Source organism: Botryllus schlosseri, chromosome 4 (assembly GCF_051294905.1).
Source record: "Botryllus schlosseri isolate E-star chromosome 4, Bs_hap1, whole genome shotgun sequence".
Taxonomy (NCBI): Eukaryota; Metazoa; Chordata; class Ascidiacea; order Stolidobranchia; family Styelidae; genus Botryllus; species Botryllus schlosseri.
In genome coordinates this window covers 23,714,215-23,741,161 of record NC_137239.1, presented here as the reverse complement: position 1 = coordinate 23,741,161, position 26,947 = coordinate 23,714,215, and the positions used below count along the sequence as shown (strand labels likewise).

At 40.8% G+C, this 26,947-nt stretch overlaps 2 protein-coding genes across 2 annotated transcripts in view; one reads left to right on the top strand and one right to left on the bottom strand.

Annotated features, from left to right (window-relative positions):
- The window catches only part of LOC145438291 (complement receptor type 1-like), a 44,230-nt gene extending 24,534 nt beyond the window's left edge, over nucleotides 1–19,696 (top strand). The window contains exons 31-58 of the mRNA XM_080315683.1: nucleotides 206–385; nucleotides 458–637; nucleotides 698–877; nucleotides 1,238–1,417; nucleotides 1,796–1,975; nucleotides 2,040–2,219; nucleotides 2,281–2,460; nucleotides 3,122–3,301; nucleotides 3,367–3,549; nucleotides 4,219–4,398; nucleotides 4,465–4,644; nucleotides 5,620–5,799; nucleotides 5,864–6,043; nucleotides 6,751–6,936; nucleotides 7,002–7,181; nucleotides 8,738–8,920; nucleotides 9,383–9,562; nucleotides 9,627–9,803; nucleotides 10,472–10,651; nucleotides 10,805–10,984; nucleotides 11,323–11,502; nucleotides 11,563–11,742; nucleotides 13,498–13,680; nucleotides 13,745–13,927; nucleotides 15,003–15,182; nucleotides 18,045–18,227; nucleotides 18,900–19,013; nucleotides 19,348–19,696. Of these exons, the coding sequence (XP_080171809.1) occupies nucleotides 206–385; nucleotides 458–637; nucleotides 698–877; nucleotides 1,238–1,417; nucleotides 1,796–1,975; nucleotides 2,040–2,219; nucleotides 2,281–2,460; nucleotides 3,122–3,301; nucleotides 3,367–3,549; nucleotides 4,219–4,398; nucleotides 4,465–4,644; nucleotides 5,620–5,799; nucleotides 5,864–6,043; nucleotides 6,751–6,936; nucleotides 7,002–7,181; nucleotides 8,738–8,920; nucleotides 9,383–9,562; nucleotides 9,627–9,803; nucleotides 10,472–10,651; nucleotides 10,805–10,984; nucleotides 11,323–11,502; nucleotides 11,563–11,742; nucleotides 13,498–13,680; nucleotides 13,745–13,927; nucleotides 15,003–15,182; nucleotides 18,045–18,227; nucleotides 18,900–19,013; nucleotides 19,348–19,547 (5,012 nt within the window). The 3' untranslated portion in view covers nucleotides 19,548–19,696. The remainder of the gene's footprint in view (nucleotides 1–205; nucleotides 386–457; nucleotides 638–697; nucleotides 878–1,237; nucleotides 1,418–1,795; nucleotides 1,976–2,039; nucleotides 2,220–2,280; nucleotides 2,461–3,121; nucleotides 3,302–3,366; nucleotides 3,550–4,218; nucleotides 4,399–4,464; nucleotides 4,645–5,619; nucleotides 5,800–5,863; nucleotides 6,044–6,750; nucleotides 6,937–7,001; nucleotides 7,182–8,737; nucleotides 8,921–9,382; nucleotides 9,563–9,626; nucleotides 9,804–10,471; nucleotides 10,652–10,804; nucleotides 10,985–11,322; nucleotides 11,503–11,562; nucleotides 11,743–13,497; nucleotides 13,681–13,744; nucleotides 13,928–15,002; nucleotides 15,183–18,044; nucleotides 18,228–18,899; nucleotides 19,014–19,347) is intronic.
- A 3,686-nt stretch (nucleotides 19,697–23,382) lies between these two features.
- Nucleotides 23,383–26,227, bottom strand: LOC145438316 (E-selectin-like). The gene is made up of 8 exons (XM_080315712.1): nucleotides 26,083–26,227; nucleotides 25,361–25,609; nucleotides 25,166–25,285; nucleotides 24,916–25,101; nucleotides 24,670–24,855; nucleotides 23,926–24,108; nucleotides 23,656–23,853; nucleotides 23,383–23,587 (listed from the first exon to the last, which is right to left on the bottom strand). Exons 1-8 carry the CDS (start codon nucleotides 26,135–26,137, stop codon nucleotides 23,541–23,543), a joined length of 1,224 nt encoding a protein of 407 aa, XP_080171838.1. The 5' UTR covers nucleotides 26,138–26,227; the 3' UTR covers nucleotides 23,383–23,540.
- Between the last annotated feature and the right edge of the window lie 720 nt (nucleotides 26,228–26,947).

The following is a 26,947-nucleotide window of genomic DNA, read 5'->3' as shown; positions in this document are numbered from 1 at the left end:
CAAAGCGAAAAGTCTTTCACATTCGCGCGATAAACCAATTGGTCCACTACAACATCTTTATACCTTTAAAGGACGACAATACTAGAAGATATAAGGCTTGCAAATACATAAATACACGCTTTGGACGTGGGCGTTTTGCTCTGCGCATTTTAGCTGACTTTTCGTTATCTGTTGGCGGCGAAATGCGACTTTTGAATCTTCACAGAAATCACTTGCTCATTCCCTGGGCAACCTGCCAATGGAATTACCGTGCCGAAACGCGCCGAATACGCTATCAATGCGACAGTCAACTTCAGATGTGACGACGGATACCAGATCAGCGGAGTGACTAGCGCTTCTTGCCAACGAAATGGCGCTTTCACAGCGAAAGTACCGATTTGCGAACGTATGCAACTTGACATGAGATTTTTACTATTCCTGACAATCGTTACGACTTCTAATTTTCATTCTGCGACAGGCGTCACATGTAGCAGTCTTGGCTCGCTGCTGAACGGTGAGATATCACCAGACTTCACCAAATTCTCCGTGCTCGACACGGTGTACTTCACGTGCGCTTCAGGATACACATTGCTAGGAAAATCATCGAGCGTTTGTCAAGCCGACGGGACATTTTCAAACGCGTTGCCGAAATGTCAAAGTATTTTTTTTCGCTGCAGTTGCATTTTAATCGATTTCCGCTCACAAATATTGTTTGTAGGAAACGTATGCTTGAAACCGTCGTCTCCGGTGAACGGAAACATATTGCCGGACAGAACGGCTTATAACGTCGGACAGCGGGTTACGTTCAGATGTAACGATGGGTACAGGCTTGAAGGGAACTCCTTTGCCAAGTGCGAAGCGAGTGGATCGTTTGGATCTAAAACACCCACCTGTAGAGGTTTGTGTCGAAAACTATATGATACTAACTACACTATACTATGATGCTACTGTGTATCGAAAACTATATGGTCATGGCTAGACATTTCACATATTATCGGCGCCCGTGGCAATTGTGACAGCTGTAGATGCACGTGAACGATTCAAGGCAATATATATTTGATGAAAACGAATAAAATCGTTGAAATGGTGCATTTCAAAATGAGTAAATATACTATCTACTAATTGCGAGTTCGCACTCGGAAACATCAGCCCAATAGATATAAATTTTGGCGTGATAGCTCCACTATATGTAGCTCCCTCAGCTGGTCGATATTGGTGATACGGATGAAGGCGGTAAAATGTATAATTGTATGTTCAGAAATCACGTGTCCATTTCCTGGCGCACCCTTGCGAGGCTCTGTATTTCCGTCTCGAAAGAACTATTCTATCGATGAAACTGTGGAGTACTCCTGCGACACGGGATACGTGCTGGTCGGCGACGACATTTCAAAATGTGGATCGGACGGAGATTTTAGCAGTCGAGTACCGACGTGTGAACGTGAGTTGTTTATCCTCAACACTCGTACTGATATGGGCGGTTAGCACGTAATTTTTGTTGAATTTGATCAATAGCTTGTAGCTGGTCTGTTTATGCAAAGTATGGCCGTTAGATTCTACCGTGAAAAGTTTAGATGTAGAAACTATACAATTATTAAACCCCATTTTTCTGGGTATGATATCAGTTAGTAGTTACTACAATACTCCACGGATTCGAACATTGACATCCTGTACACATGATGGGCCTATATGTTCGTGCATCAATTTATTATAAATTGACCTGCTGTGTGGTGTAAATATAAACTAGGATTTTAAAACGGGTGTTCCATATCTTTAACTTTTACAATTGCAACAATCCAACGATATTACGACGATTCAGGCAAGGAATGCACGAACCCGGGTAGACCCGAATTTGGCAAGATATCGCCTGACTTCATTTCGTATGCGGTGGGCCAAAGAGTTCGGTTCACGTGTAGCGACGGATACAAACTCGTGGGCTCTCAAACGATGGTTTGCAATCGAGACGGCGCTTTCGCCGGACGAATTCCAACCTGCGAAGGTGAATAACAAATCAGTTTTGATCTTCTATTTGAATCTGAAAAACCTCCCACTCATGCTCTTAGAAATTACCTGCGACTATCCTGGAGAGCCTGCAAACGGCAAGACCTTTCCGCGGGCCGATTCTTACGCCGTCGGAGACTCAATTACTTACCAATGCAGTAGCGGTTACGTGTTGAAGGGCTTTACGTCCGCGTCCTGCACGGAATCTGGGAAGTTCTCAACGGATTTACCGACTTGCAGACGTAAGCCAATTCGTGGTATGAGTACTAACGGAGTCGCGAATTTGAAATTACGGGTTTTCAGCGATGACTTGTCGTTTCCCTGGAAATCCCGAAGACGGAACGGTGTCGCCGTCGCAAGTATCGTACGAAGTTGGCGATGCTGTCTCTTACGAATGCAGAGAAGGTTTCAAGTTGGTGGGAAGAAAAACTAGGAAATGTTCATCGACTGGACTATTCGATGGCATAGCACCTTTGTGTTCACGTACGTCATTCTTGATTGATTTATTTCGCGATCAGAAAACAATATTTCACTTGAACACTTTTTTAATAAACGCCGATTTAAACTCGAATTATATGCTCAACAATATTCTGACACCTATTTTCAATTTTCAATTATCAACCGTGATATAATCATAATCTACATGATTTTCCCAAATCGATGTGTAAAACGTGTATTTATCCGATGCTTTGTTGGTACGGTTTTTGAGTAGCCATTTGTGGAACTGACGTAATGAAGTGTTATAAATTTCCTGCAGTCGCGAGATTATTGAGGGATTCGTTTTTGTTACAAGTATCTAGCATTTTATTGCAAATTCATTCATCAAAGTAATTTACTATTATACTTAGTAAATATCGGCCATACTATCACGGTTGCATGGGCCGAGTGATTTTATACAATCGGTTATCAGTGACCTGTGTTAGCACATCTAGGGATTTCAGAATGTCCTGTATACTGAGAATATCATGCTTTATTAACGTAGCATTCTGTTAACATGTTTCTTTCAATCATTAAGATTGTGTACCAGCAGCATTCCGGCTACATGTAGTATTAGAAGAATATCCCTAAATGTACAAACTTTCACTCTATCTATACAGTTACGCGCATAAGGTCTCAAAATGAAGTTGCTTCTAATAATTTACAGAGCAAACGTGTCGTAATCCGGGTCGATTAAATAACGGATTCTTGACACCCAACCTCCCCGAATATGCGGTCAATCAGATGATAACCTACACTTGCGACAACGGGTATCGTCTGAAGGGTCTAGCCTCGTCTACCTGTCTCGAAACTGGAGCCTTCTCCGCTACACAGCCGGAATGTGAACGTATAATAATAAGTGTTTTTGTATGTGACCTACAAGCTTGAGACTGTGTTTTGTTCCTCCCCCAGGTGTACCAACGTGCAAGAATCCAGGACCACCTGCATTCGGTACCATATCCTCAACGCGTCCGTTCTTTAACGTAAAAGACACTGTGATTTATGACTGTAATTTTGGATATGCGTTGGACGGTACTACGCAGGCTGAATGCCTACCCACTGGATTGTTCACAGCGCCGAAGCCATCGTGTACAAGTAGGATATTAATCCACATAAAATTACAGTATAGTGGAATACCCGAAATATTTCAACCTATTACTATAGTGATGTATTGGGTCGCTTGCAATTACAATAACAGGTAGGTTTTCTTTAGACTACTACCATGTTCAATCATACTTTGAAGATGATATAAGGCGAAAGAGCTCATGTGTAAAATCCTCAGGAAATGGTCCCCGAAATTGAAACCTAGTCCAAGCCCTGGAATTGGTCACCTTATATGCTAGCACTATTTCAACATTTGGATTTATTGATGGTTAGGGGTATTTTTGTTTTAAATTATTCTCCAAATAAAACGTTCGTTTTCTACGTTCACTTATGGTAATTCTGTTAATTATTCGAAGACCCTTCTATTTAACTAAATTCCGCAATTATCAGGAGTCGAATCACAACACAAGTCAACTGACGGTAAAGGCATAAGTTTAATTATCGACCTGTGAAGATGTACCTATGATTACCTTTATTCATTTTCCCGATAAGAAAGACAATTATGATATATCCAACGTAGATTTTTGTTACGACACTCTGTCCGCTACGTGTGTAGTGCATCTCTAACCCTGCTATAAAGTCCACGCTGTTCCGACAATGCTTGAAGATGAAGACTCGCAAGACATACTTTTGAGTTTATTCCTTCGTTTCTTCCGACAGGAGTCGTGTGTTCATTTCCCGGCCAGCCGATTGGCGGTTCTACAATTCCACAGCGGAAGTCGTACTTCATGGGCGATACCGTCAGATACGTTTGCAACCCGGGGTACGAGCTGATCGGAACGGTCACTGCTAAGTGCACGGGAAGCGGCAAGTTCAACGGAAAGGTGCCGACATGTGCAAGTAAGAAATTGCAGTCATAATATATTAATCCTGGCGGGGTATTTAAACGCTCACACTATTTTACAGGAAAGTCATGCTCGAACCCGGGCGCGCCGAAATTTAGCACCATGACTCCAGAGGGATTGAGCTTCACTGTGGGTCAGGTGGTGACATTCGAATGCGTTTCTGGTTACAAATTGAGGGGTTCGCGTGAAAGTACGTGTGGCGAGGACGAACGATTCTTTCCTTCCTTTCCAACGTGTGAACGTAAGTTATTTTTAGTATACTATACAACAACAGCGAGACGGTTTTAAAAAATACGATACTTCACTAATAAGCACGGAACAGGGAGTGGCAAGACAGCGTAGTTGTATGATCTACAGCTGCCACACATATGGGTTTCGGATTCCAGTCCAATTCTAGTTGGATTCCAGTCGACTTCAGAATTCCTACCTAATTGTTGACGGTTTATCTAGGCTCCTCCTCGCCATCTGATCCGCGGAAGCGGTGTCTTAAAAAGCCTAGAAGTGGTCCGTACTACAAGTCGGCAGGTATGAAATCAAAATAAAGGCAATCGGCCTGGTGTAAATGACCATTGTAGTCGCTAAAAACAATGAATAACACAAACAAACGGGACACGGAGTAGGTACATTGTACTGTTCAGTGTTCATTTACAGTATATTATGAAACGAAACGCATTGAGACATAAATATCATACATGTTGAACCAACGTGAAAAATTGCATCGCATAAAGGTATTATTTTGTCAACAATTTTCCAAGTTTTTCACAGTTACTGAAAAACTTCATCAAAAACGGATCGGATTATACTTAGTTACTTACTTTACTAAATTGATTCCGCTATGTTCTGCCTAAATCAATCCATTGTCTAAGTAACCCATGGTATGATGACAGCATTCTTTTAAATACGCCATAAGCCATGAATGGTAATTCTGGATTCATTCATGGGCGAGATTGAATATTAAACCGTTTTCAATCGGAATTAGTCAAAAATGTTGTGGTGATAATATATCAGGGGGAGTTTGATAAAGATACACCATTAAAAAACTAAATGTTTTTTCACGTATTTTCCAAGTTGATCAAAAAGTTTTACCATCAATCGGGTCAAAACATACTAAGTCATAAGATTTTATAGCACTATGCGATTACGTACATACGCACTTTATCGTAAGATAGCCCCTACCGACACCACGCACGAATTTGATCACTGCTCTATAATTCAGGTATCACGTGTCTCAATCCTGGATCACCCACGTACGCCTCGATAAATCCTGATTTGCCCCAGTACGTTTTTGAAACGACGATTACATATGTGTGCATCGACGGGTACGAAACTAATGACGAAACCGAGTCGGTGTGTTCTCGAAATGGACTTTTTAGCAACCCGCCACCAGTCTGCACAAGTAAGACTATAGGCAATCCGTTAAATTTGCCAACGTGTCATCACTTTATATTGCGATTTGACAGGGAAGATGTGTCGACGACCGAGGGTCCCGGTTTCTGGATTTATCTCGCCATCTCTTCCATCATACTCAGTGGGGCGCATAGTGCGATATAATTGTTTGGAGGGGTATCGACTGGTAGGGGAAGACACCGCACGGTGTGGAGACGACGGAAAGTTCGATAACGATCCGCCCACTTGTGAACGTAAATAGAAGATATTTTATTAATCTATATCATTTCATGTACATTTGTCCGGACAGTAGGCATATACCGCACGGCTATATCACAGTCAGCTCCAACTTCAATACGACCTCACAGTGTTTTCCACAATCTTATTGTCATTAAAATTCTAGGCTCCGTCATAGCAATTTAGAGTGTAGTTATTACGCTGTAAATGACTTATCATAGTTATATTCATAAATGCTAGTAGAGCCCAGAGTTGCAAGGATAATTGGCTTGAACACTTCGCCCGGATTTTTGTTTGAGGTTTATGCGAAGTCGCATTTGTATATATATATATATGCACCATTTCCAGCGATTGTAATATTTCAAACAACTTTAGGATTAATTAATTCAGGGGCCAATCAATCAACTTACCGATGGAAATTAATTTGAATATGCGCAATATCAATACGTGCGGGTATCGAGTCCGATGGAGGTCGACACCATAATTACCTCGTAACTGCTGTTGGTTTATCCATATTTTCCTTCATTGGATGCACGTAAGCACTGTTTTACGAAAGGTATAGAACGAAATTGCACGGCGCTAAATGTGGACAGCTCGCGAATTCTAAGGCTCATTGGCCTGATGTAAAATAACCATTGACGAATTTAATCACCACACCATGAATACCAAAATACCAACGATAAACTAGTCGAGCTTTTCTTATCCACAAATCATTGTTTTTCAGTGATAATAGTCTCGTGTCGATTTCCCGGGAATCCAGTCAGCGGTGTCACCAAACCGAAAAAGGTCTCGTACGAGGTGGCTGAACGGATTACCTATCGGTGCAACAGAGGGTACACTATCTCAGGAGTGACTTCTAGCATATGCACAAGTCAAGGAAATTTCACGGGACGAGTTCCAACCTGCAAAGGTAGATATGATAGTGGGTCTATATGCTCTAACGTTATAGAGTCTATTCCAAATCCAATGTTGCAGTTGAGGTGTGCGCGAATCCGGGCGCTCCCTTATTCGGGTCTATCTTCCCCGACATTCCGAACTACACCGTTGGCGAGACTATAACGTATTCCTGCAAAGCAGGATATATGATCATCGGCGCGAAAGAGAATGTGTGCGATTTCAATGGACGATTCAGGCGGCTAAATCCAATCTGCCAAAGTATGCTTATTAGGAAATCAATACATCTCTAGTGTTGTTACAATCAGCGCCTCGCATTCTACAAACTTGCAACATCAATATCATATGTCGAGTGTTCGGGATTCATAACATGTGAAATCGAGAAATAGCTAGAAAAGAATATTTGGCGACTCGTCATGAATCTCACCCCATGGTATGGCGATATTTCCATCCCCTCATATTTGCAAAGTCTCATCTACGGCAAGTTTCTGCAACTTTCTGTAACAGCGTCCGGCAGCTTCCTAAATACTCAGAAGTTATGTAGTATTGCGTTTCAGGTTGTTTGAAGGAGTCTTATTCGGCAACTCTTTGCAACTTTTCTCCATTTTTTCATTCAACCTTTTTGCAACTTTTTCGATTTTTCATGAAACTTTATACAACTTTTTTCGATTTATCATGCAATCAACTATTTACTGAAAATATTTGGCACTATAAGTAAATGGATCGCTTGATTATTTCACTGTCGTTTGAATTTGATATCCTTTCTAATTTAACGTACATTCAGGCTAGACCAGGGGTGGGCAAAGTTTTGCGGGCCGCACTATATAAGATTGGGATTATACACCAAAACGCAATATAAGTATTTGATTATATAGTAAGGACAGGACACGAATATAATATATATGCTTATTTCAAACAAACCGAACATTGCTATGATGATATCCAGATATCCAGATATCTCTGATACTATATGTGTAGATAAAATATTAATACCCTAGTTCTACGCATACAGAGAACGAATCTTCCTAAGACACGCGCGAATCGTTTTTATAAGCACATCACTGAAAAAATTAAAACTGGAGTGGCCAATCTGAAATCACACTCGTGATCCGAATTATGTCAATCTCATTTAGGATTTTTGTGATGTTTAGCAGTTGAACCCATTCAAACTGCGTTGGCCGTGAGATCGGGTTGTCGCGCCAGAAATTAAACATAAAAAATACTATAGGAAGTATTTACCTTAGAACAGTGGTTCTCAGACTTTTTAAGACACGCCTCCCTTAAGATGGTGAAAGATTTCGCGCCCAGCATTAATTCGATTTTTAGTACGCATTTTATCAATATTTTTAATAATAATATTTTCTTTAGACTCTCGCAGGCCGCACAGAACGGTGTTGCGGGCCGCATGCGGCCCGCGGGCCGTAGTTTGCCCACCCCTGGGCTAGACTGATGAAAATTATGTTTTCACTGGGTCAATTTTTCCAGGATATTGATTTTGTTGAAGTCGCCAACACTGAGTTTAGCTACAATGCCTTGAATACGGATCGATTCGAGTATCTCATACCCTAATATAATTTCAAGGCACTTGTCCACTTTTTAGTGGAACTTTTGTGAAAAATAAATGCAACTTTCCACGGATTTGACTGCAACAAAAACTTTCCCTATAGTCATCATCACTATTCCTTCGCGACCTTAATATGATCCTACGCGCCCTGGTTGCCATATTAAGTCAAATTCGCCCCTGAAGCATCCTGTGATTGCGCTGAGTAGCCTATGTAAGTGTTGCGATATCCTTCCAATACGCTTACTACTTGCAGGAAATGTATGTTCGAATCCGGGAAAACCTATCAACGGAGCAATGTTCCCCGATTTGGTCACATATTCGATCGGGCAAGATATCAAATTTTCCTGCCTTCGAGGCCACGAAATCGTGGGATTGGACGAAATTAGTTGTCGCGAAAGCGGAAAGTTTTCAGGACCATTTCCAACTTGTAAACGGAGTAAGTATATATGTGACGCGACTTTGATCATTATATCGCACTGATATTGGTACCGCATTTGTCTGTGACATAGTAATTGATCAATTTCATGAAACTCCGTACGTAAAATGTTATGTCCACACTGCAAACTTATGAAAAGAGACTTACTTGGCAATCGCGCATTTCTAAAGCATCAGAGAAGTGTGTAACAGTCGGGCGATGACGAGTGTCAATCAGGGCGCTTATCGACGACTGTCAATAATCTCGTCGCATCTCCAATCGCGGGCTATTATTGTTTTGATATTCACGAGGCTGCAATGGTCTACCGATATGTTGGAGGTATATCTAATCACATATCGCGACTATATTGAAGTAAATCGATATCGAAACGATACGCTTTTCCTGATGAAGCCTTCACTTCAAACAACTTCTCATATGCATGTATATGGCGGCTGCTAACGCGTTCGATCTTTGCTTTTTCAGTAAGAACCTGTTCCAATCCGGGACTGCTAAATGGAGGTGATGTGCGACCAAACAAACGTTCATACAGAGTTGGGGAAACTGTCTCATTCACATGCGACATCGGGTATAAAATCCAAGGAGACGATGTCGCCACTTGCCAGGAAAATGAGCGTTGGTCCGAGCCGTTGCCAACCTGCAAAAGTATGTATATCTTCTTAAACTGTGTTAACGAAATTGTAACGTCGATTGATTGTCGTAAATTCAGTTACCACATGTAAGAACCCCGGGGAACTCGCAAACGGCTACTTTCGCCCAAATATTCTGAATTACGGTGAGGGTCAATCTATACGATACTTCTGCCACGAGGGCTACAGGATCAATGGTCACGAAACGGCTGAATGCGAAGACGGGACATTCGATAGAGCGCAGCCACGTTGCGAACGTAAATATGGACAATTTTATTACTTTGACGTTACCTATGACCGCCAGTCGATATGCTTCCAACGCATAACATACTTGATGACGGAGCTTTGAGCACAATCACATATTTCAATGGTATTATGGTGGTACAATGTTGGTCTTAAACTCACGTGCTAGTCAGGTGATCCCATTCTGAATTACGGACTCCTTTTCCCAATACATATCAATCTTATGGTCCCGCGTTACCAAAGTGCTTTAAACACGATCATTTTTTCAGTTGAATCTGTTACACTGGCCTACGCCCTACACCCAGAACGTAGAATGTATTCAAAATCATCATTCCTTCATTCGATGATCTCAGTTTGGGAACGATCGTAATTGATGAATGTGCAGCATCAACTTACCGCCGAATTGCGTAACAATGATGGAATTCATAACTAAAACCATCTTTCGCTTGTTTTGCTATTTAGTGTAGGCCGATGATCTTATGCGATGTCTATTTATTGTATAGTCAAGACGGCGTCGACTGTATATACGGAATAATTCTTATTTACTATCGAAATCGTGACTTCAGTACAACATTTTGCAGTATTTCTGGTGTATAGCAGTTAATCTACAATATCTTAGTTAACTTTATGATGTAGGCATCTCGGTTTACCATTAGGGTTTTACTGTTCAATGTTTCGGCAGCAATTACCTGCGCCTATCCTGGATCGCCCACTGACGGCAAAACATTTCCCCGAAGAAGTTCGTACACATTCAATCAAACAGTTGAGTATCGGTGCGACGATGACTACGAATTGATTGGAAGCAATAAGGCAAGATGCATCGCCTCTGGAAAATTCGATAATGAACCGCCTTTGTGCCGCAGTAAGTATTAGGCATATATCTTTCAGATGATTATTATAATATATAGACATGGTATATAACTTATATATGTCGATATCAAGCATTGTAATTTGAGAGCACTGGTGCATAATGTTGCGGTGATGCAGTGATGTTAACTCTTTTCTGTTATTGCAGAGATAACGTGTCTTACTCCTGAAAAGCCGAAATTTGGCGGATTCAAGCCTTTTAAGCTACGATACGGAATAGGCGATTTCATTACCTACGAATGTAGCGCTGGGTACCAGCTGCGCGGAGACGAAGAATCCAAATGTTTATCCACGGGGGCTTTCTCCTCACAAGCACCGTTGTGTATCAGTAAGTATAATTCCGTGAAACTTCAGCATGGTATTGGCGCTGCATCAAATACCTCATCTCAAGTGCTTGCGTAGATCCGCGCTATTTTGATCCTCGTTGTAATTATCGTGGATCTAATTTGGCAACCGTACTGATTTCATTTAGCGTCACAGTATACAACCGTTGTATTGAGCTTTCACAAACTGAATTTACAATACTCTATATCACAATCATCAATTTTCATCGAATCATCGAATCTAACTCGTCTGATATAAGATATTGTTTACAAATTTCGGAGAATGCCATATGTGAGCGCTTGTAAAGTTTGCTTGCTTAACGAGAAAATCTTTTTGAAACAGGACGGCAGTGCAAATATCCGGTAGAACTAAACAACGGAAGCATATTTCCGAAACAACAGCTCTATGATATTGGCGACACCATTAAATACCGATGCGATGACGGCTATAGGAAGTTCGGAGCCGATTCGGCGACGTGTCAAAACGACGGCACATTTTCCGCGAATACTCCGAATTGTCGAAGTATGTGAATTCAAGTATTATCCGTATTACACGCGATGTCTAAGCGTCTTTTTTGCGTAGGAATCATCTGCAGGTATCCGGGTGTGTCCGGAAATGGTAAAACAACCCCGGTGAAAAGGCAGTACCGTCTCGGTGACGTTGTACGTTATCAATGTAGTGACGGGTTCCATCTTGTTGGGAAGGATTCTGCGACTTGTCAGACTACTGGTGAATTCTCAGCTTCCCCGCCTAAATGCAAAGGTATGGACAACTAGGGACATAGCAAACGGGTAAAATCAGCATCACTTATTTTGATCATGGTGGCTGTGCAGCAAAATTTTCTGATATGTGATGTGATTGTATGGTTGAACAATGGTTCTTAGCACTTTGAACATTTCGAAATCGAAGCTTCAACAGTTATTCATGGAGTGGTGACGATCCTAACTTTTCTTGAGATCGGGTCTAATTAGCAGTGTATGCTTTTAGAAGTACATAACTTCGACATTGCAGCAAACAAATTTATTCCACTCGAAGCTTTTCGACTGACTCTCATCAGCACCAAACGTTGTTATCTGCATTTCGTGACTCTGTATATTTGTCATTATTACGTCACAAATATAAAATTCTTTCGAATTAGATTAACCGCATTTACTGACGTTCGCTGACTGATGAGAATCAGTCGAAAAGCTTCGAGTGGAATGAATTTGGAAATATGAACGTATTGTTTGCTGCAAAATTAGCAATGTATGAAAAATTTCACATTTCGCAGCCAGACATATCATTACTTACGATGCAAACCAATGGATATGCTATGCAATAAGTACGATTACGAGAGAAATGTGTTTGTAATCACAAATTGGTTTATGCCAACTAACTCGGTATGACACAAATGAAGCATCCAAAGTATTGATTAACGCTCAAAATTACACGGTGTACAAAACACATCCTTGTGGCCATCGCAAATGATCCTGCACACCCCATCGTTATTCCCCTCCTTAGATCCATGTCATTATTTTCAATTTCCGTGGATCTAGCAAATCTTTTTTCACCAGTTCATATACCCAAGGAACTTTTAATTACTATTTTGAGAAAAACAAGTTCTTAAGGAGATTGCCTCGATCTAATCAAGCCCTGCAGGATACATCAAACAGTACGGTGGGCGTTTTGAAGCTGTCTGTCATAAGGATTAGCCATGCAGACGCGTGTCTCTTATTTCGTTGAAATTGTTTTGGTGCCGCCGCGAGTATATCCAGCGGATTACAAGTTTCCCAGCCGCTGAAAACTTGTTTACAAGTCCAAAAATAGTTTGACGTCGCATCAAGTGAGTTAAAGGTCCTTTTATGAAATGCGATCGAGTAGAAATGCAGAAAGCAACAATGCGTTTTGCATGTAGCGAATTTTAGGAATAGCTACTCTGTAATCTGTTATTGAGATTGGGTATAATGCCAGATGCCGAATGCATCTGCCGATCACTTTTTGCTAGTGTTGCGTTGACATCGGTATATTGAAGCTTGTTCAACTTTCATCTTTACTTCACCTTAACCACACCTTTTTCATTTCGCGACCCACTGTTTAGCAAGTTATATTGTGCGACCCAAAATGAGAAATGACATAATCAACGAAAAACGAATTAATGAGAAAATAAAGAATGTGTTGTATACTCATTCAATTTACTATTAATTCGAAAGTTGAGCAAATCAAGTCCAGGCTTGACCGCCACATGTAAGGTCGTCAGTATTCCAAAAGATATTTTACCCGTCTAAATGCTATCATATCAATTAGAAGATTGCTGACATTCCGTACATATTCAAAAGCCGCCCACCATGACGTATTTAATAGAAAACCGTAACATTTAGAAATGCGTTGCGACCGGATCTGGTTGAGGTCACCAGTATATATATTCCGAATTCATACGTTGATTTTTCACCAGCTGTTATCCGTTAGAATTACTAAAGGGTATATAATTCAAGGGTAAAGAGAAGAGTATGGTATAGTATAGTTTCGTTTCAATTCCAGCCATACTGTGCGATTATCCCGGTCAGCCCGCCGACGGTGCTACCGTGCCACGAAAAACATCTTACAAAGGAGGTGACATTGTGGAATTTAGTTGCAAAAACAAATGCTACGATATTCGGGGAAGCCGCACCGCCGTTTGCACGTCAAGCGGAGCATTTTCGCAAGACGTACCGACATGCGAACGTAAGATTTCTGGCGTATTTTGGCGGAAATATCGTAAGATCGATAAGTTGGCTATGGTTACCAGTGAAACAATGCACCGGTCATCCGGAGGTTCCGAAGTATGGGATGCTGAAACCGATGCTACAAAACTACACATGCGGACAGGCGATAACGTACGTTTGCAAGGCCGGATTGCGGCGAGTCGGCACCTTTGAAACGCAATGCTTGCCAAACGGAAAATTCAAGGGAACTTCGCCCACATGCCAAGGTAGCGGTCTCGGAATTTTGTTTTAACTTGAAAAGAGAAAAAGTAGACTTTTAAAAACTAATTCACAATGTTACTGCTATCAGAAGTAGTAAAAGTAGCCGTCGTCAGTACTCAATTAGAACTAGAAGTAACGCCGTCAATTTCTACGGCCTAGATTTGTTTAAAATCATGAAAACTGTCAAGAAGAAATGGAATAAGTCTAAAATCATAACCGCTTGAAGAAGTAGGGCAATATTCTACTTCAAACTCTACTTGAAGTGCTTCGACAAGTGGTTATGTACTTCTATACTTTCTCTACTTATAACATTTTTTTCTTAATAAAAGAACTTGGAGCAGTGGCTCTCAACCTTTTTTTCTTCATTCCCCACTTCTGATTTTTTTCTAGTCTTCGTTCCCCACAACCTAAAATCCCACTATCCAGTATCCAACCTTAAAAAAGCCCCCTCCAATAAAATTTGTAAAGAAAACCATTGATTGTGGCAGTTGCCCATAAATTCTCTGTACAAACTTGAATCCGAGGTCGAGTTAACTATGATCGTATCTTCTTTTTACTTTACTCGTTACGTTTTATCAAACTTTAGTTTATAAGAGTGATAAGCTGGATGCCTCTGACATGCTATTTGCTTATTTGAGTACGATCAATATCCCATCTGTAAGTAGACATAAGCCGTCGCCTTTTACTGCAAAATTTACCTCTTGGGCATCGGTCTCCGGGAAATACCCGCGGGGCCTCATTGCACGTCATGGTGCTCGTGGTAAACGTGTTTTCCAAAGTGGTGAACTGGTAACCAATGTCGCAGTGTTATACCTCCGTACATATGTATATACAGTATGTATTTATTTGGCAAGTGCATCTGTTCCCCAACCTGAATTCCCCACTGGTTGATAACCACTGATTTAGAAGGCATCCGAAGTGGTCTTAGTATAGTTATGAATAGTATTTAGAATTGAATTGAAAGCGAAATTGATTTTTGAAAAATGTGATGCTACCCCCACGTATACTAAGTTATATGATTTGTATCCGTCTATCATGCTTTATAATATCCTTGACACATTGCCGATCATCCTTCTCTAGTTGTGAAATGCGGCTTGCCACCTTCTATCAGCAACGGAAGTGTTTCGTCCAAGAAAAAGCAGTACATCGCCGGCGACGTTGTATCGTATCGATGCAGGGTGAAGTATCGCATGATCGGCGATCCCCATTTGAGATGTGGGAAGTTTGGAAGTTATGTCGGAAAACCGCCGACCTGTAAAGGTAATTCAAAAATTCTTGCGTCACTTGAGGTGTATATCAATGGTTGGAATTGAACCAAATTTGGTGAACATCGTTTCTATAGACAACCTAACATTTTAAAAATTTTGTTATTTATTTTTATATAATATATAGAAACTTTCTTCTCCTGTAGCAATGCGGCTACTGGTTGGAATTGAACCAAATTTGGTGTGTAGGCTTAAATTAGGTAACCTAACAATTTTATCAAGTAGCCAGTACGATTTAAGGCCCTAAGGTGCAGCTGGAATCACAAAATTTTCCAAATTTTTTTTATTGCAGAATCTTGAAGTATGAAACTAGTTCTTTTCAAAAATGTATTGCTCTTGTCTGATTTCGAATTAGAAGTATGTAAAAATACGATTTCAAATCCCCCATTTTCGTAGAAATTCACCCCCCATACACTTTCATTCATTTAAACTCACCCAAAATTGTCTATAGGCACTCTACCAAGCTGATTTTATACAATAAATAGAAGAGCCATATGTCTAATCGATGAAGCGTGACTTTCAAAACATTCAGCAGCCCAGCAGCCGATCGCTTACCTGGGAAGAGCTGAAAGCTGTTGATATTATGAGCGTTGTTTATCGTATTGTATATTTTTCAAGATTGCATTGGTATATTGTTGATAGCTATTAGCTAATCGCTTAATTGGCGATTATGACAAAGGCATACACTACGAAGTCATTTGGCATAGTGAAAGATAAAACCATGGTAGGAAAGAACCAGTCGTTCCTGAGCTGAACAATCGAAGAAATCTTTTGAAAAAGATTGGAGCTTTCACCGCCTTCAACATCTGATAATGATGGTTCGGATTCGGCGGAATCGTTTTTCCTCGCAATTTCTACATTTTTGATGCAGTTGTTCTCAACACTGTGAATTGCCTGACTGTGGCTCATCCGGCAAAGGATATTGAAACTGCACAGGCTATGCATAAGGGTTATGCAACTCAAATTAGTGTCGCAGTGTTATGATGAAATTGATGCTAAAATTGTATGTTTGAAAGATGTTGGGGGGGAAATATTTGTGTAGTATCTTGACTCATACCAACTGAAATGGGGATTTTGACAATGTCACAATATTCTTGACATGTTGTTCCATTTTCACAACATCTAACTGACGTTTAGTTCAAGGTTTGCAAATTTTTCGAATATGGTATAGCAGTTTTGAGAAAAAATCATCAAATCAATCATACTTTATACGACTTATTTTGCATTTAGACACATTCAATTGTCTTCAAATTTGGCTATATACTGATTGAAGCATGCCTGCACCATTTAAAAGTAACAAATTTCATACGACTGCTTTACTTTTTCATCAAAATATTTTTCAATTTTCAAAGTTGATTTTCTCCCATTTCTAGTTTTTGGTAATATGATGTCACGGGGACAGGAAATTTTGATATCAGGTGACCTTCAATCCTGATGAAACTTTGCTCAGTACTAGCAATAAGACTGTTCTACCTGGTGAACTTATTGTTTTTGCTATAGGAGTTTAGGTGTACTTACTATGTTACTGATGATCTTAATTTTGTGAAAAAAATTAGAAAATTCGGCACCGTACTGATATCAAACAAATATTTTGGTAATTTTTTCGAAAATTCGTTAGTCTCAAGCAGTTCACCAGGTGGTTAGAGACCTCATAACACTTTATGAAGCCTTGGTTAGAATCTCTCAGCATCCATTAATGAGACAGGCGTTTCCCCGTACTAACCGTCCGATTCACCAATCTCCCCCCCAATTTGGGCCCAAGGAATTACTGTGAAATGCTGAAATTTATACCGTACATGAAGTTGGGTATGAATAGCTTACACACCAATTTTTGAGAATCTGGGATTGACTGTTCATAAAATATCGCAATTTGAAAATTTTGCGAGTCTAGCTGCACCTTAGGGCCTTAAGAAAAAAGGTCATTTTTGAAGAGCCCTAATGCTCATGTATCCAGCGACCATCAATAAGCCGAGGGACATTGCCCTTTTTAATATAGGTATTTTTTCGCAGATAGGCGGTTATTAACTGTTGTATTTGTCGTCTATATCCCTTTCCCATTGCTATGCCATGACGTGGCTGGTATTGTCTGCGCTGTAAATCCATGAGTGGACATTAGGTGTATTTATCAGATTTCCACCAATATGCGTGGTGTAAATCAAGTTAACACTCTTTTATGTAGCAACTTGTGGTTTCACACCAATCGCAATGGCTGATAATGATTCTAATACACCAGTGCTTGTGGAGATATATCCCATAGGTGTAGTGGATCTGTTTTCGTGTAAAACCTTAAAGGGATTTCTTGGGATGGTACAGTAAGACAGAATCCACTTCACCCCTGGGATATACCACCATAACAATTAGTGTATTTTACTCATGTTCACACAGCATTGAAAAGGTGCGAAAGCACAATTTGATATCTGAAAGTGTCGTTTACACCGTACGGTTGGGTAAAAAAACACTATTCTCATTTGCGGTGTAGCTTGGTATATGGTGTTATACTAATCCATCCTCTAATATGGTGGTAATATACTTTCCACCTTAGCCCTTTTCGCATAGCCTACACTACAACGCCAGGTAATGACCACCTATTTAGCATGTGACAACTTTTACAAACATACCCGTATATTATTCATCACCTCTAGGACTTCATTCACCGTACATAGCATTTCATTGGGTTGGGATTGGGGAGTGAAGCAGTAATCAATGCGTTTAACTTTACATGCCCATTAGCGTTTTCCATTATTTGGAAAATCACAAAAATGCTGCGTATCCATTGCCCATTATGGAGTATTTTCTATTGATCGTCACCAATTCCAGTGTTGTATACGTATCAAATGTTGATTACTTTCGTAAACAGCTGTCACCTGCTCCAAGCCACAGCCACCCAGCAACGGTCGGATACTGTCGGCACCGAGGCAGAGTTTCAGCCCGGGCGATGCTGTCGAGTTCGAATGTGATGAAAATTATCTTCTCATCGGAGAATCATATTCCATTTGCCAAATCAACGGAGCCTGGCAACAAGAATTTCCTGTTTGTCAAGGTGCGCTCTAATCTTTGTTCGTTACTTTAAATTTTATAATTAGTGAAAACAGGATTAATCAGTGCTGGAATCGATATAAATAAGATGGCCTTGAAATCATCCTATTTCTAGTTAGACAAAAGCTAATCATGATTCATGACAACACTGGTATTTACCTATATAGCTCGCCAGGTCTGTGCTGATGTACTCAGAGCTCAGCACTTAGTTTGAAAATAGGTTGTTTGAAAATAGGTTATGTATAGGGTTGGTACTATCGAGCTGATCCTGTTTTCAAACCATGCATAGTCTGCGGTTGTAGCTTAGATTCCATTCTAGCTCATATACTCATGCACTGCCCGATACATTCCCGTGGGTTGCTGACATCAAACAGAAATCTGAATTTACACTTCAACTCTTGTATTATTGGTAGTGACTCCAGATAAGTGGTAAATATGTAGGCATTATAGGGTAGGGACAGGCCAATTAATTATTCCCCATTAAAGTGTAAATGGATGGTGCGGAAAACGATCTTTTCCTCCATCTAAAATCTGCATCTGTAAATTGTGATGTCACTCTATATGCTATGGATTTCATTCACTATAATCATTAATTTTGATATTAGCGTCGGTCGGCTTGGAGGAGAATTTATGTACTACTGTACAGTGTACACCCATCAATGTGTTTGCATTTCAGAACAAGGTTGCGAACACAGGTGTGCACTTCCGAAAATCGCGGGTCTGCCTTGTCAATGCGATAAAATGTGCCAGGAACGAGGAGATTGTTGCAACGACTATGAAGACAAATGCAGTAAGCTACCTGACATTATGATGACTAATTGACCAATCTAGGTTTTGAATCTTATATTGATCACACCGCAATGGTACTGCTACTCCGATTTCGTATAGGTTCCAATCCTTCAGAGAAGTTGCCTATTATACTACCCGAGGCCCAATTAGTTGGATCTATACCTGGTGTATTACTGTTATCGATGTTTTGGTCACTAAACGGAATTGCACGATTCTAATGAGTGAGCCTACAGACAATAATGTACGTCATTGTCTCTCATTATATCTCACTAATTTAAGATTACGAGCAAATGACGTCATTTAGGAAATGAGACATTCATATTTTACTTTTCTAGGCCGCGGCTCTTGCAAAGGTAGATGCGGTGAAGGCAAAACGACTGTGAACGAATGTTCGTGCGAGACTCTCTGTTCCACACGATACGGGAAGGAATGCTGCCATGACTACGGGTATCAATGTGGGAATCACCCGAAACATCGTAACAACTCCACGAGCTCTTTCCAAGCACAAATTGGACTCTTGTCGTATTTTACATAGCGTTAACACGTACGCCGATTTCTCGCATAAACGGCAGATGCTCTTGTGATATAGACAGTGCGGGATGTTTTTATGTGTGCCAGTCATCGATGTGTACAGATTTTAATAAAATGACGATGAAGATCGCTTTGTAAGTCGTTCGCTAATTACTGTTGGTATATGAATTTCGCGGTATATAGGACGAGTATGTGCTAAGAGTGTGTGTAAAGTTTAGACTTATAGACAGGGTTGCCATCGACATAGACCCAAAAATAAGGACAGTCGAAAAATTAGATTAGCATTAAAAAGCGTTTTTCTGCATACTTATACGAGCCGTGGCCTATCACATTCCATACTTTTCGCCAGAAATAATCTGCTGCAGCAACTCCTTGTTATTAGAAAGTGCTTCATGGATCTTACGACAGCTCAGGTCTAGGTTTACCTTTACTCAGGGCACTTCGTCAGTCCCCCCCCCCCCCATCCCCCCAAAACACCAAACTTCTTCACCTCGTTGGGATTAGAGGCATCAACGGAGATGGAAAAAGGCTGTACACCAAGTTCAGACAAAATCTTATTTTGAGCATATGGAGCAAGAACTCCAGCAACAATACTTGCAGTCTTGGTCTTGGCCGAAGCAAACTTCTTTGCGATGTTGGAATCGGGGAATATTGTTTTGAACAATTGCGATGTGCAATCGTGGGTGAGGAATGATTGCTGGTGTTTGATAGTATTTATGAAGCGCCCGGATACCCTCAGAAGCAGCTGCCTTGTAGTCTGTGGTCTTTGGTGCTGATCGACTTGTGAGAAAAATATTCATCGGCTGGCTCGAATTATTCACTATGACACACTTCTGGTGTTTTGGGTATCAATGTGAGTTGAAATAGCGGTCTTTCCTATCGCGTCCAGGTTAATGTCACAATTACAGATATAGCAATGCGTGAAATACTCGCGCCTTTCAAGCACCGTTTGATGCCTTTAATTCTCGCTCATAATCGTCACGAAAAACGTATTTAAGCTTGCTCATTTTAAATAATCAGATTTAGCGTTATTATTAGCTAAAACTGTTATGTGCAATATCATTTAGATAAATTTATCAATGGTTTATAGCTTTACTACTTATTAACCAAAGTGTCGTCTGCATTGCGCCCTTTTTCACTATGCAATAAATGCAACCTTCCCACAGCCTATTCTGCTGTAGACTATACTGCAGAAACCTGGTACTGCTGTTTACTGCTAAAATGACGTCCGCTTCGATAGCTTGGTACAGCCGAAACTGCTATGCCACCCGCTATGCCCTAGCTATCTCACCACTAGACGCCACGGGAGTTTCATTCATTTATGATGTCATAAAATCTCGACGTAAAAGCGTAATTTTAGAATATTATGCAACACAGATACCAGAAGAAACGATCGAAGTTCTGTATAGTTGTTGAAAATAAGACAAAATAAGGACGCAAGTCGAAAATAAGGACATTTCTTAGAAATAAGGACAGTCGAGTTTTCTAAGACCTGGCCCTTCAAAATAAGGACAAATCTTAGAAATAAGGACGGTATGGCAACCCTGCTTATAGATCAAGGACATATCTCCCCAATTTTGAACTGTGAGCGCTCCCTTCCATATTACAAAGTACTGCATGGTGTCTAATTTCAACTCCTGTCTTTATATTACTCAAGGCCCATACGTATGTAGCTGAATCTTGTTGCCGATGCCGACTTTCTATAGACACCCATGTTTGCGCGAATCTTTTGTGCGACACTGTTGACGCAATTTGCAGAGGGTTGTAATACTTAGTCCAGTGGTTCTCCACCTTTTTGTATTCGTGGACCCCCTTTGGACCGTCACGGACCTTCGCGGACCCCCAAGTCGTAGTTCAAATTTACCTCCATCGTCGTGCAACCGTCATCTGTCTTGTGCAATTATTAATTGTAGGCTAGTGAATAGTGATAAACAACAGCAAAATGACCTTTCTTGAAAATGACATCATACTTTATATGTAGAAATTGGGAAGACTTTTTATTATTTCAAAGCGAATTATGTCGCTGCATTTCTTGAAATACAGTGTTATATCTTGAAAATGCACGCCGTCTATTTGATTTGAACGAGCACCGACAATCAGTGGCGAGATAGCGTAGTGGTATATTCCACAGCTGCAACACCAATGGGTTGCTGGTTCGAGTCCGACCGAGGTCGACTCCAGAATTGCTACGTAAGTGTTGGAGGTTTATCTAAGCTCGTTCTCGCCATCTGATCCGTGTAAGCGGTGTCTTATAAAAGCCCAGGTGTGGGCCATGGTACAAGTCGGCAGCTATGGAATGAAATTAAAGAACATTGGCCTGGTGTAAATGACCATAGTAGTCGACAAACACTATGAATATAACAACAGCAAGTGCCGAAAATCCATTTCTACAAGGACAGGTGGTGGCGGCGAATGTAATAATGATGCGCAACGCTTCCGACGACGGCTATGATCGCAAGTCGCAACATACATGGGCCAATAATAACGCCTAGTCATTTCTATCTAGCAGCTCGTCTTAAGTTACTCTGGAATAGCGGGCATGCATATCAGAGGAGAATATGGATCTCTTCAAACAAACATCCCTAAACAGCAATATATTAGCATAAGTAGGCTATTGGCAATTTGGCAAATAAAATGAGTTTGCACAGTGGAATATTTCATCTCAGACGGCCATTCTGTTTATGTGAGTGCTGAAGTTTTAGCAGTTATGACGCAAAAGTACTTCGGGATTTCTCTTAATTTAAAACAAATAAAATTTAGGTCATCAACCATTTTGCAAATTTGGAGGTTTCGCGGACCCCGGTTAAGAACCACTGGCTTAGTCTATACCTACACCAGTTATTCCCTGGGCTTCAGCGTCACCCAGGAGGGTGATTTGGATTTCGAAGCGGGCGGAGACGCTCAGGGGGCTGTATGGGGGTGTTGATGAAAAATGGCGTGCATGGTGATAGCAGGGGTCACCAACACGCGACCCGCGAGGTCATATTTTGCGGCCCGCGACCTGATTTGCAATTACGGAAGAACGCTTAGTAAAGCATTTTGAAATGCTGAAATTTATTTCAGTTTAAACATATTGCTGTTGCTATTATCGCCTTACTACCGTAAGCATCGAATTTTACAAGTAAACAAACTATATCACTTCGAGGTATGAAAAGTTATACACAAATATTTTTCCAATAGTTTGCCTTCTGTGTTTGATGACTTTTTCACACCTGCTAAAAATGTCCACACCCATTACACGAGATCCTCGTCGGAGGGAAATATCTACTTACCCCCACCAAATAGCAACCTAACTAAGAGACCTATCGACTACTCAGGACCTATCATCTGGAATGCATTACCACAAGATATCCGTGAATTGCCTTAGATTCAAAAAAGACCTACTCAATCACCTCTTGTGATATTAACACTGTTGTCCTATCTCGCCCAGACATTGCTTCATTGATCATATGATCATTTGCGACCATCGTTTAATTTTCTTTTTCCTGTTTCAAGTAACATTTTTTACAGCCAGACTGTATAGAGACAAGTGTACCTGTTTGATGCGGGTGTGATCAGACTAGTCGACCTTCACGATCATTCCTATCAGACACCGAATACTGTACATGCATATTTTCTGTACCACCATCATCATCGTCATGTTATGTATTTTGGTTGGATGAAAAATAATGACTCTCTCTCTCTCTCTCTCTCTCTCTCTCTCTCTCTCCAATCGTAATCCTAATCCCCTGCAAAATATCTTCAAGTCCTAATCCTATCGTAATCCGTCAAAATTTCCCAAATCCGGTTTTCACAAATCCCAATTCTGATCCATGCTCATCTCTGATATGCACCATAAATTGTAATAATGAGTTGTTTATTATAGGATAGAGTTGTCTTCGTATAGAAAACGTGGAATGAAATTATATCGAACTGACAATCATTGTAAAAGTACAACAATTTTTATTTGAAATAAACAGATATAAAGTTTCCATTTTTCGGCGTACATCTTCTATCTTTATCCTAGTTTTGTCAGAAAGCCCAATCCAAACCTGAACGGTGTCGCTGTAGCAAAAACAAACAGATATATTAATAGTCCTGCGGATAGTCGACACAAAAATACAAGGACTTACGTTTTATGCAAACAGGTGTAGGATGTGACCAGTGTCCGTTGTACATGCATTTCGTCACCGCAAATCCGTTCAACTTCAGACCATGTGGACAGGAGAATTTCGCCATTTCTCCAACTGTGTAGTATTGTTTGTAATGTGTGGACAGCTGACAGTGGCACGTATACGGCAGAGGTGGTGCTTTGCAATACACTTGGATTTCTGAATTTAACAAGGTACAGTTCCACGATCCGCCCTGCGTCAAGGTGACAGATATGCAAGCCAACAACTTACTTTTGCATACTGGGGCAGGATTGCTCCATCTTCCATCGTACCCGCATTTGGCGTATGGATGCCCAGTTAGCTGATAACCGTACGCGCAATAGAACTTAACCTTTTGTTCGGGATGCCACGTTGTTTGATACCTCGGTTGATAACCACAGTGGGGTGTTAGTGTCGGTTTGTGACACACAACACCTACATAAAGACAGAGGAGATCGGATTGATACAGCGCAATTACTTATGAAATTAGTGACTTTAACTGACGAACGCATAATGTTGGTCAGGTCAATTTTACGGACGAAAACACGTTATTAGATTAGTAAGATCATAATGTCGAAAAATGCACGTACTTCAGTTCGTCATTGTCGATGGATTTCGCTGTTATTATAACGGCAGAGTATGGAGAGAATATTTCACTTTCAAGTCTCAAAAAGTCATTGATTATGTTCATAGCGTAACTCATTGGAACCCTTATCTTACAATTTAAAACGATTTAGGTCTTGAATGCTGGTATCGCTTGAATATCTTCTTCGTGTATCAATAATGAAATGTAAATGTATAGTAGCCTATTCACAATGCACATGGGCAGACCAGGTGTTGATCTGACTAATATATCATATCGTTATTTGCGTATATTTACTTCCAACACGGGCACTCACCAAGAGACAGTTGGGTACCCCGCTTAGAGGGGTTGGTTATCAGCACATTCGAATACACCCCGAATTTCAAGAAATGTCCCTAGGTAATGTTACTTACGTCGTTCGCATTTTGGAGGGTAGGAGTCCCATTGGCCACCGTGCATGCAACTTGCGTAGGCTCTTCCTACCGTCTTGAATCCTTTCGGGCAATGAAATTGTATCTTCTGCCCATAATCCCATGTACGTTGATATTGTGGAGTGTAGCTACAGTAATGTGGAAGACTGGGAACGTTGCAGTAAACTCCTAAAACATCCACCCGGTTACGAGAATAAATTTTGCAGATCTCAAACTGTGAGTACTCACGCTTTTTACAAATGGGCGAAGCCTGGTCCCATTTGCCACCGTGTAAACACTTCGCGTATTGCGCCCCTTCAAGAACGTAACCGGGCGGGCAGACGAATTTTATTTTTTGCCCTGGAAGCCACTGGTGTTGTGATCTTGGGCTGTACTGGCAATGTGCATTCAGTACTGGCACCGAGCATACTTTCGCTAAAAACCAATCCTTTTGATTAATTCCTTGACAATGAACACATACATAATATGGGCTTCTTACTGATACATTTGTTTCCCTTTGGGTAGTACCCCTTTTTACACAGACACTTCAACTGTCCTTTGGATTCAATGCAGTGGGCATTGTGCCCACACGGATTTTGATACTTGCATCTGTCGATTTCTGCGTATGAAAATGAACATATAAAATCATGGCTAGGTATTATGCATGCATTCGGCATCCGTCGGTGCTGCTTACTGTGGCAGGTCGGAATGTGCGGAGGGCTCCAATGTCCCGACGCCGTGCACTTGGCATGCTCTGGCCCATTAAAGCGGTATCCTTGTTTGCATTGGAAATGAAGAATAGTGCCGTAAGGACAGACACCGGAAGGAATTGCCGGCGAATAAGAGCCGTATTTGAAAAAAGGGGGATGGCATCCGAGTGGCTTTGATGGTCCATGAATAAGCGGATTCCTTGTATGTACCACTGGTTGTCCTGAGTAGTATGCTGAAAATATGAAGTCATAATCAGGCTATCGTTGACCTAACTAATGTCTGACTTTTTTGCGGGCAGTCTTTTGGAATCTGGTTACGTAGTGCTATTGTGTTGTGACGTTGCTGTATTCCTTATTGGAGCAAAAGATTGCGTGTAGGACTGCTAGTTCTGCTATACAATGTCGTTTCGTCGTATTCAAACGAAATATGTTTCTTGTAACTTGATTATGTTACATGTTTGCAAGGCATATAATGCATGCGTACTGACAATGCGATGTCGTTATCAACCATTCAATCTACCCAACCAATGCACATAGCGGCAGTGGCTCAAATTCTGCGTTGAGATCGTCGTAAACTGACGTGCTATAGATTCGCCCCCAACAATAGAAATGAGGCATGGCGCAATATCGCGGGTTATGCTTTATGATCTGTTTAATTAAGCTGTGGGGTACGATAGAAAATGTATGGGGGGTGCGTATATGTTACCTGACGCCGCAGCAACGAGAAATCCACACAGAAATCCAAAGTTTTGCATCGCCATGCTAGGTTCCGACTCTGCCAATGCAACTTCCCGATATGACTGCTTTCAATGCGGGACACATGCTCTTATATGTATATCTGGCGACAGAGAGGAAGACAAAATTGCCAGCTTCCAACATCATTAGACATATTTATTTCTCTTAATTGCGCGCCTACATTCTCGTTGGGTTCTGAAAATACTTTCTCGGAAATGTGGAATGGAAAATACAGTGGAGCATTGGAAATAAAAAAAGCGACTAGATCGGAAATACCCTGCTTGAAAAATTTTCTCCGATAGGCTATAATGACACGGTGTGCCGTCGCGAGGCAGAACATCGGATATTTGTAGTACCAGACATATTGAAACGAACTTATCAAGTTCTAAATCCTATTAGAATGTACAGCAGAAATAAGATTATAAACCGACAAAACAAGATTAATTCCAATCATATACATGCAATTCTAGTTTGTTTTGGTTGTATGTTCGCGAAAGTCAGCGTAACGACAGAAATTTCAGAGAATCGTGCGCTTTTTGTTAGTAATCGTTTACATTACTGAAATAGTGTTCATTTGAATTTAGTTTATCGGCGCGTTTACTGCGCTTCAATGGTAACGTGAAAATTTAGTGGCGTATCTAAAGCCTGAGATGTTAAATGTATCTCTAAATATATCCAATACTTTGCTATTTCCAGCTATTAATGATCATAAAATTCATTAAATACGGCCTTGTTATATTTTGGTCATGATCCTTGACCTGGGTATAAATGCCCTTCTCAACTCTTGCCTGTGTAGGGCATGTTGCCATGGGTATAAGAGTATTCCCAATTTAAAG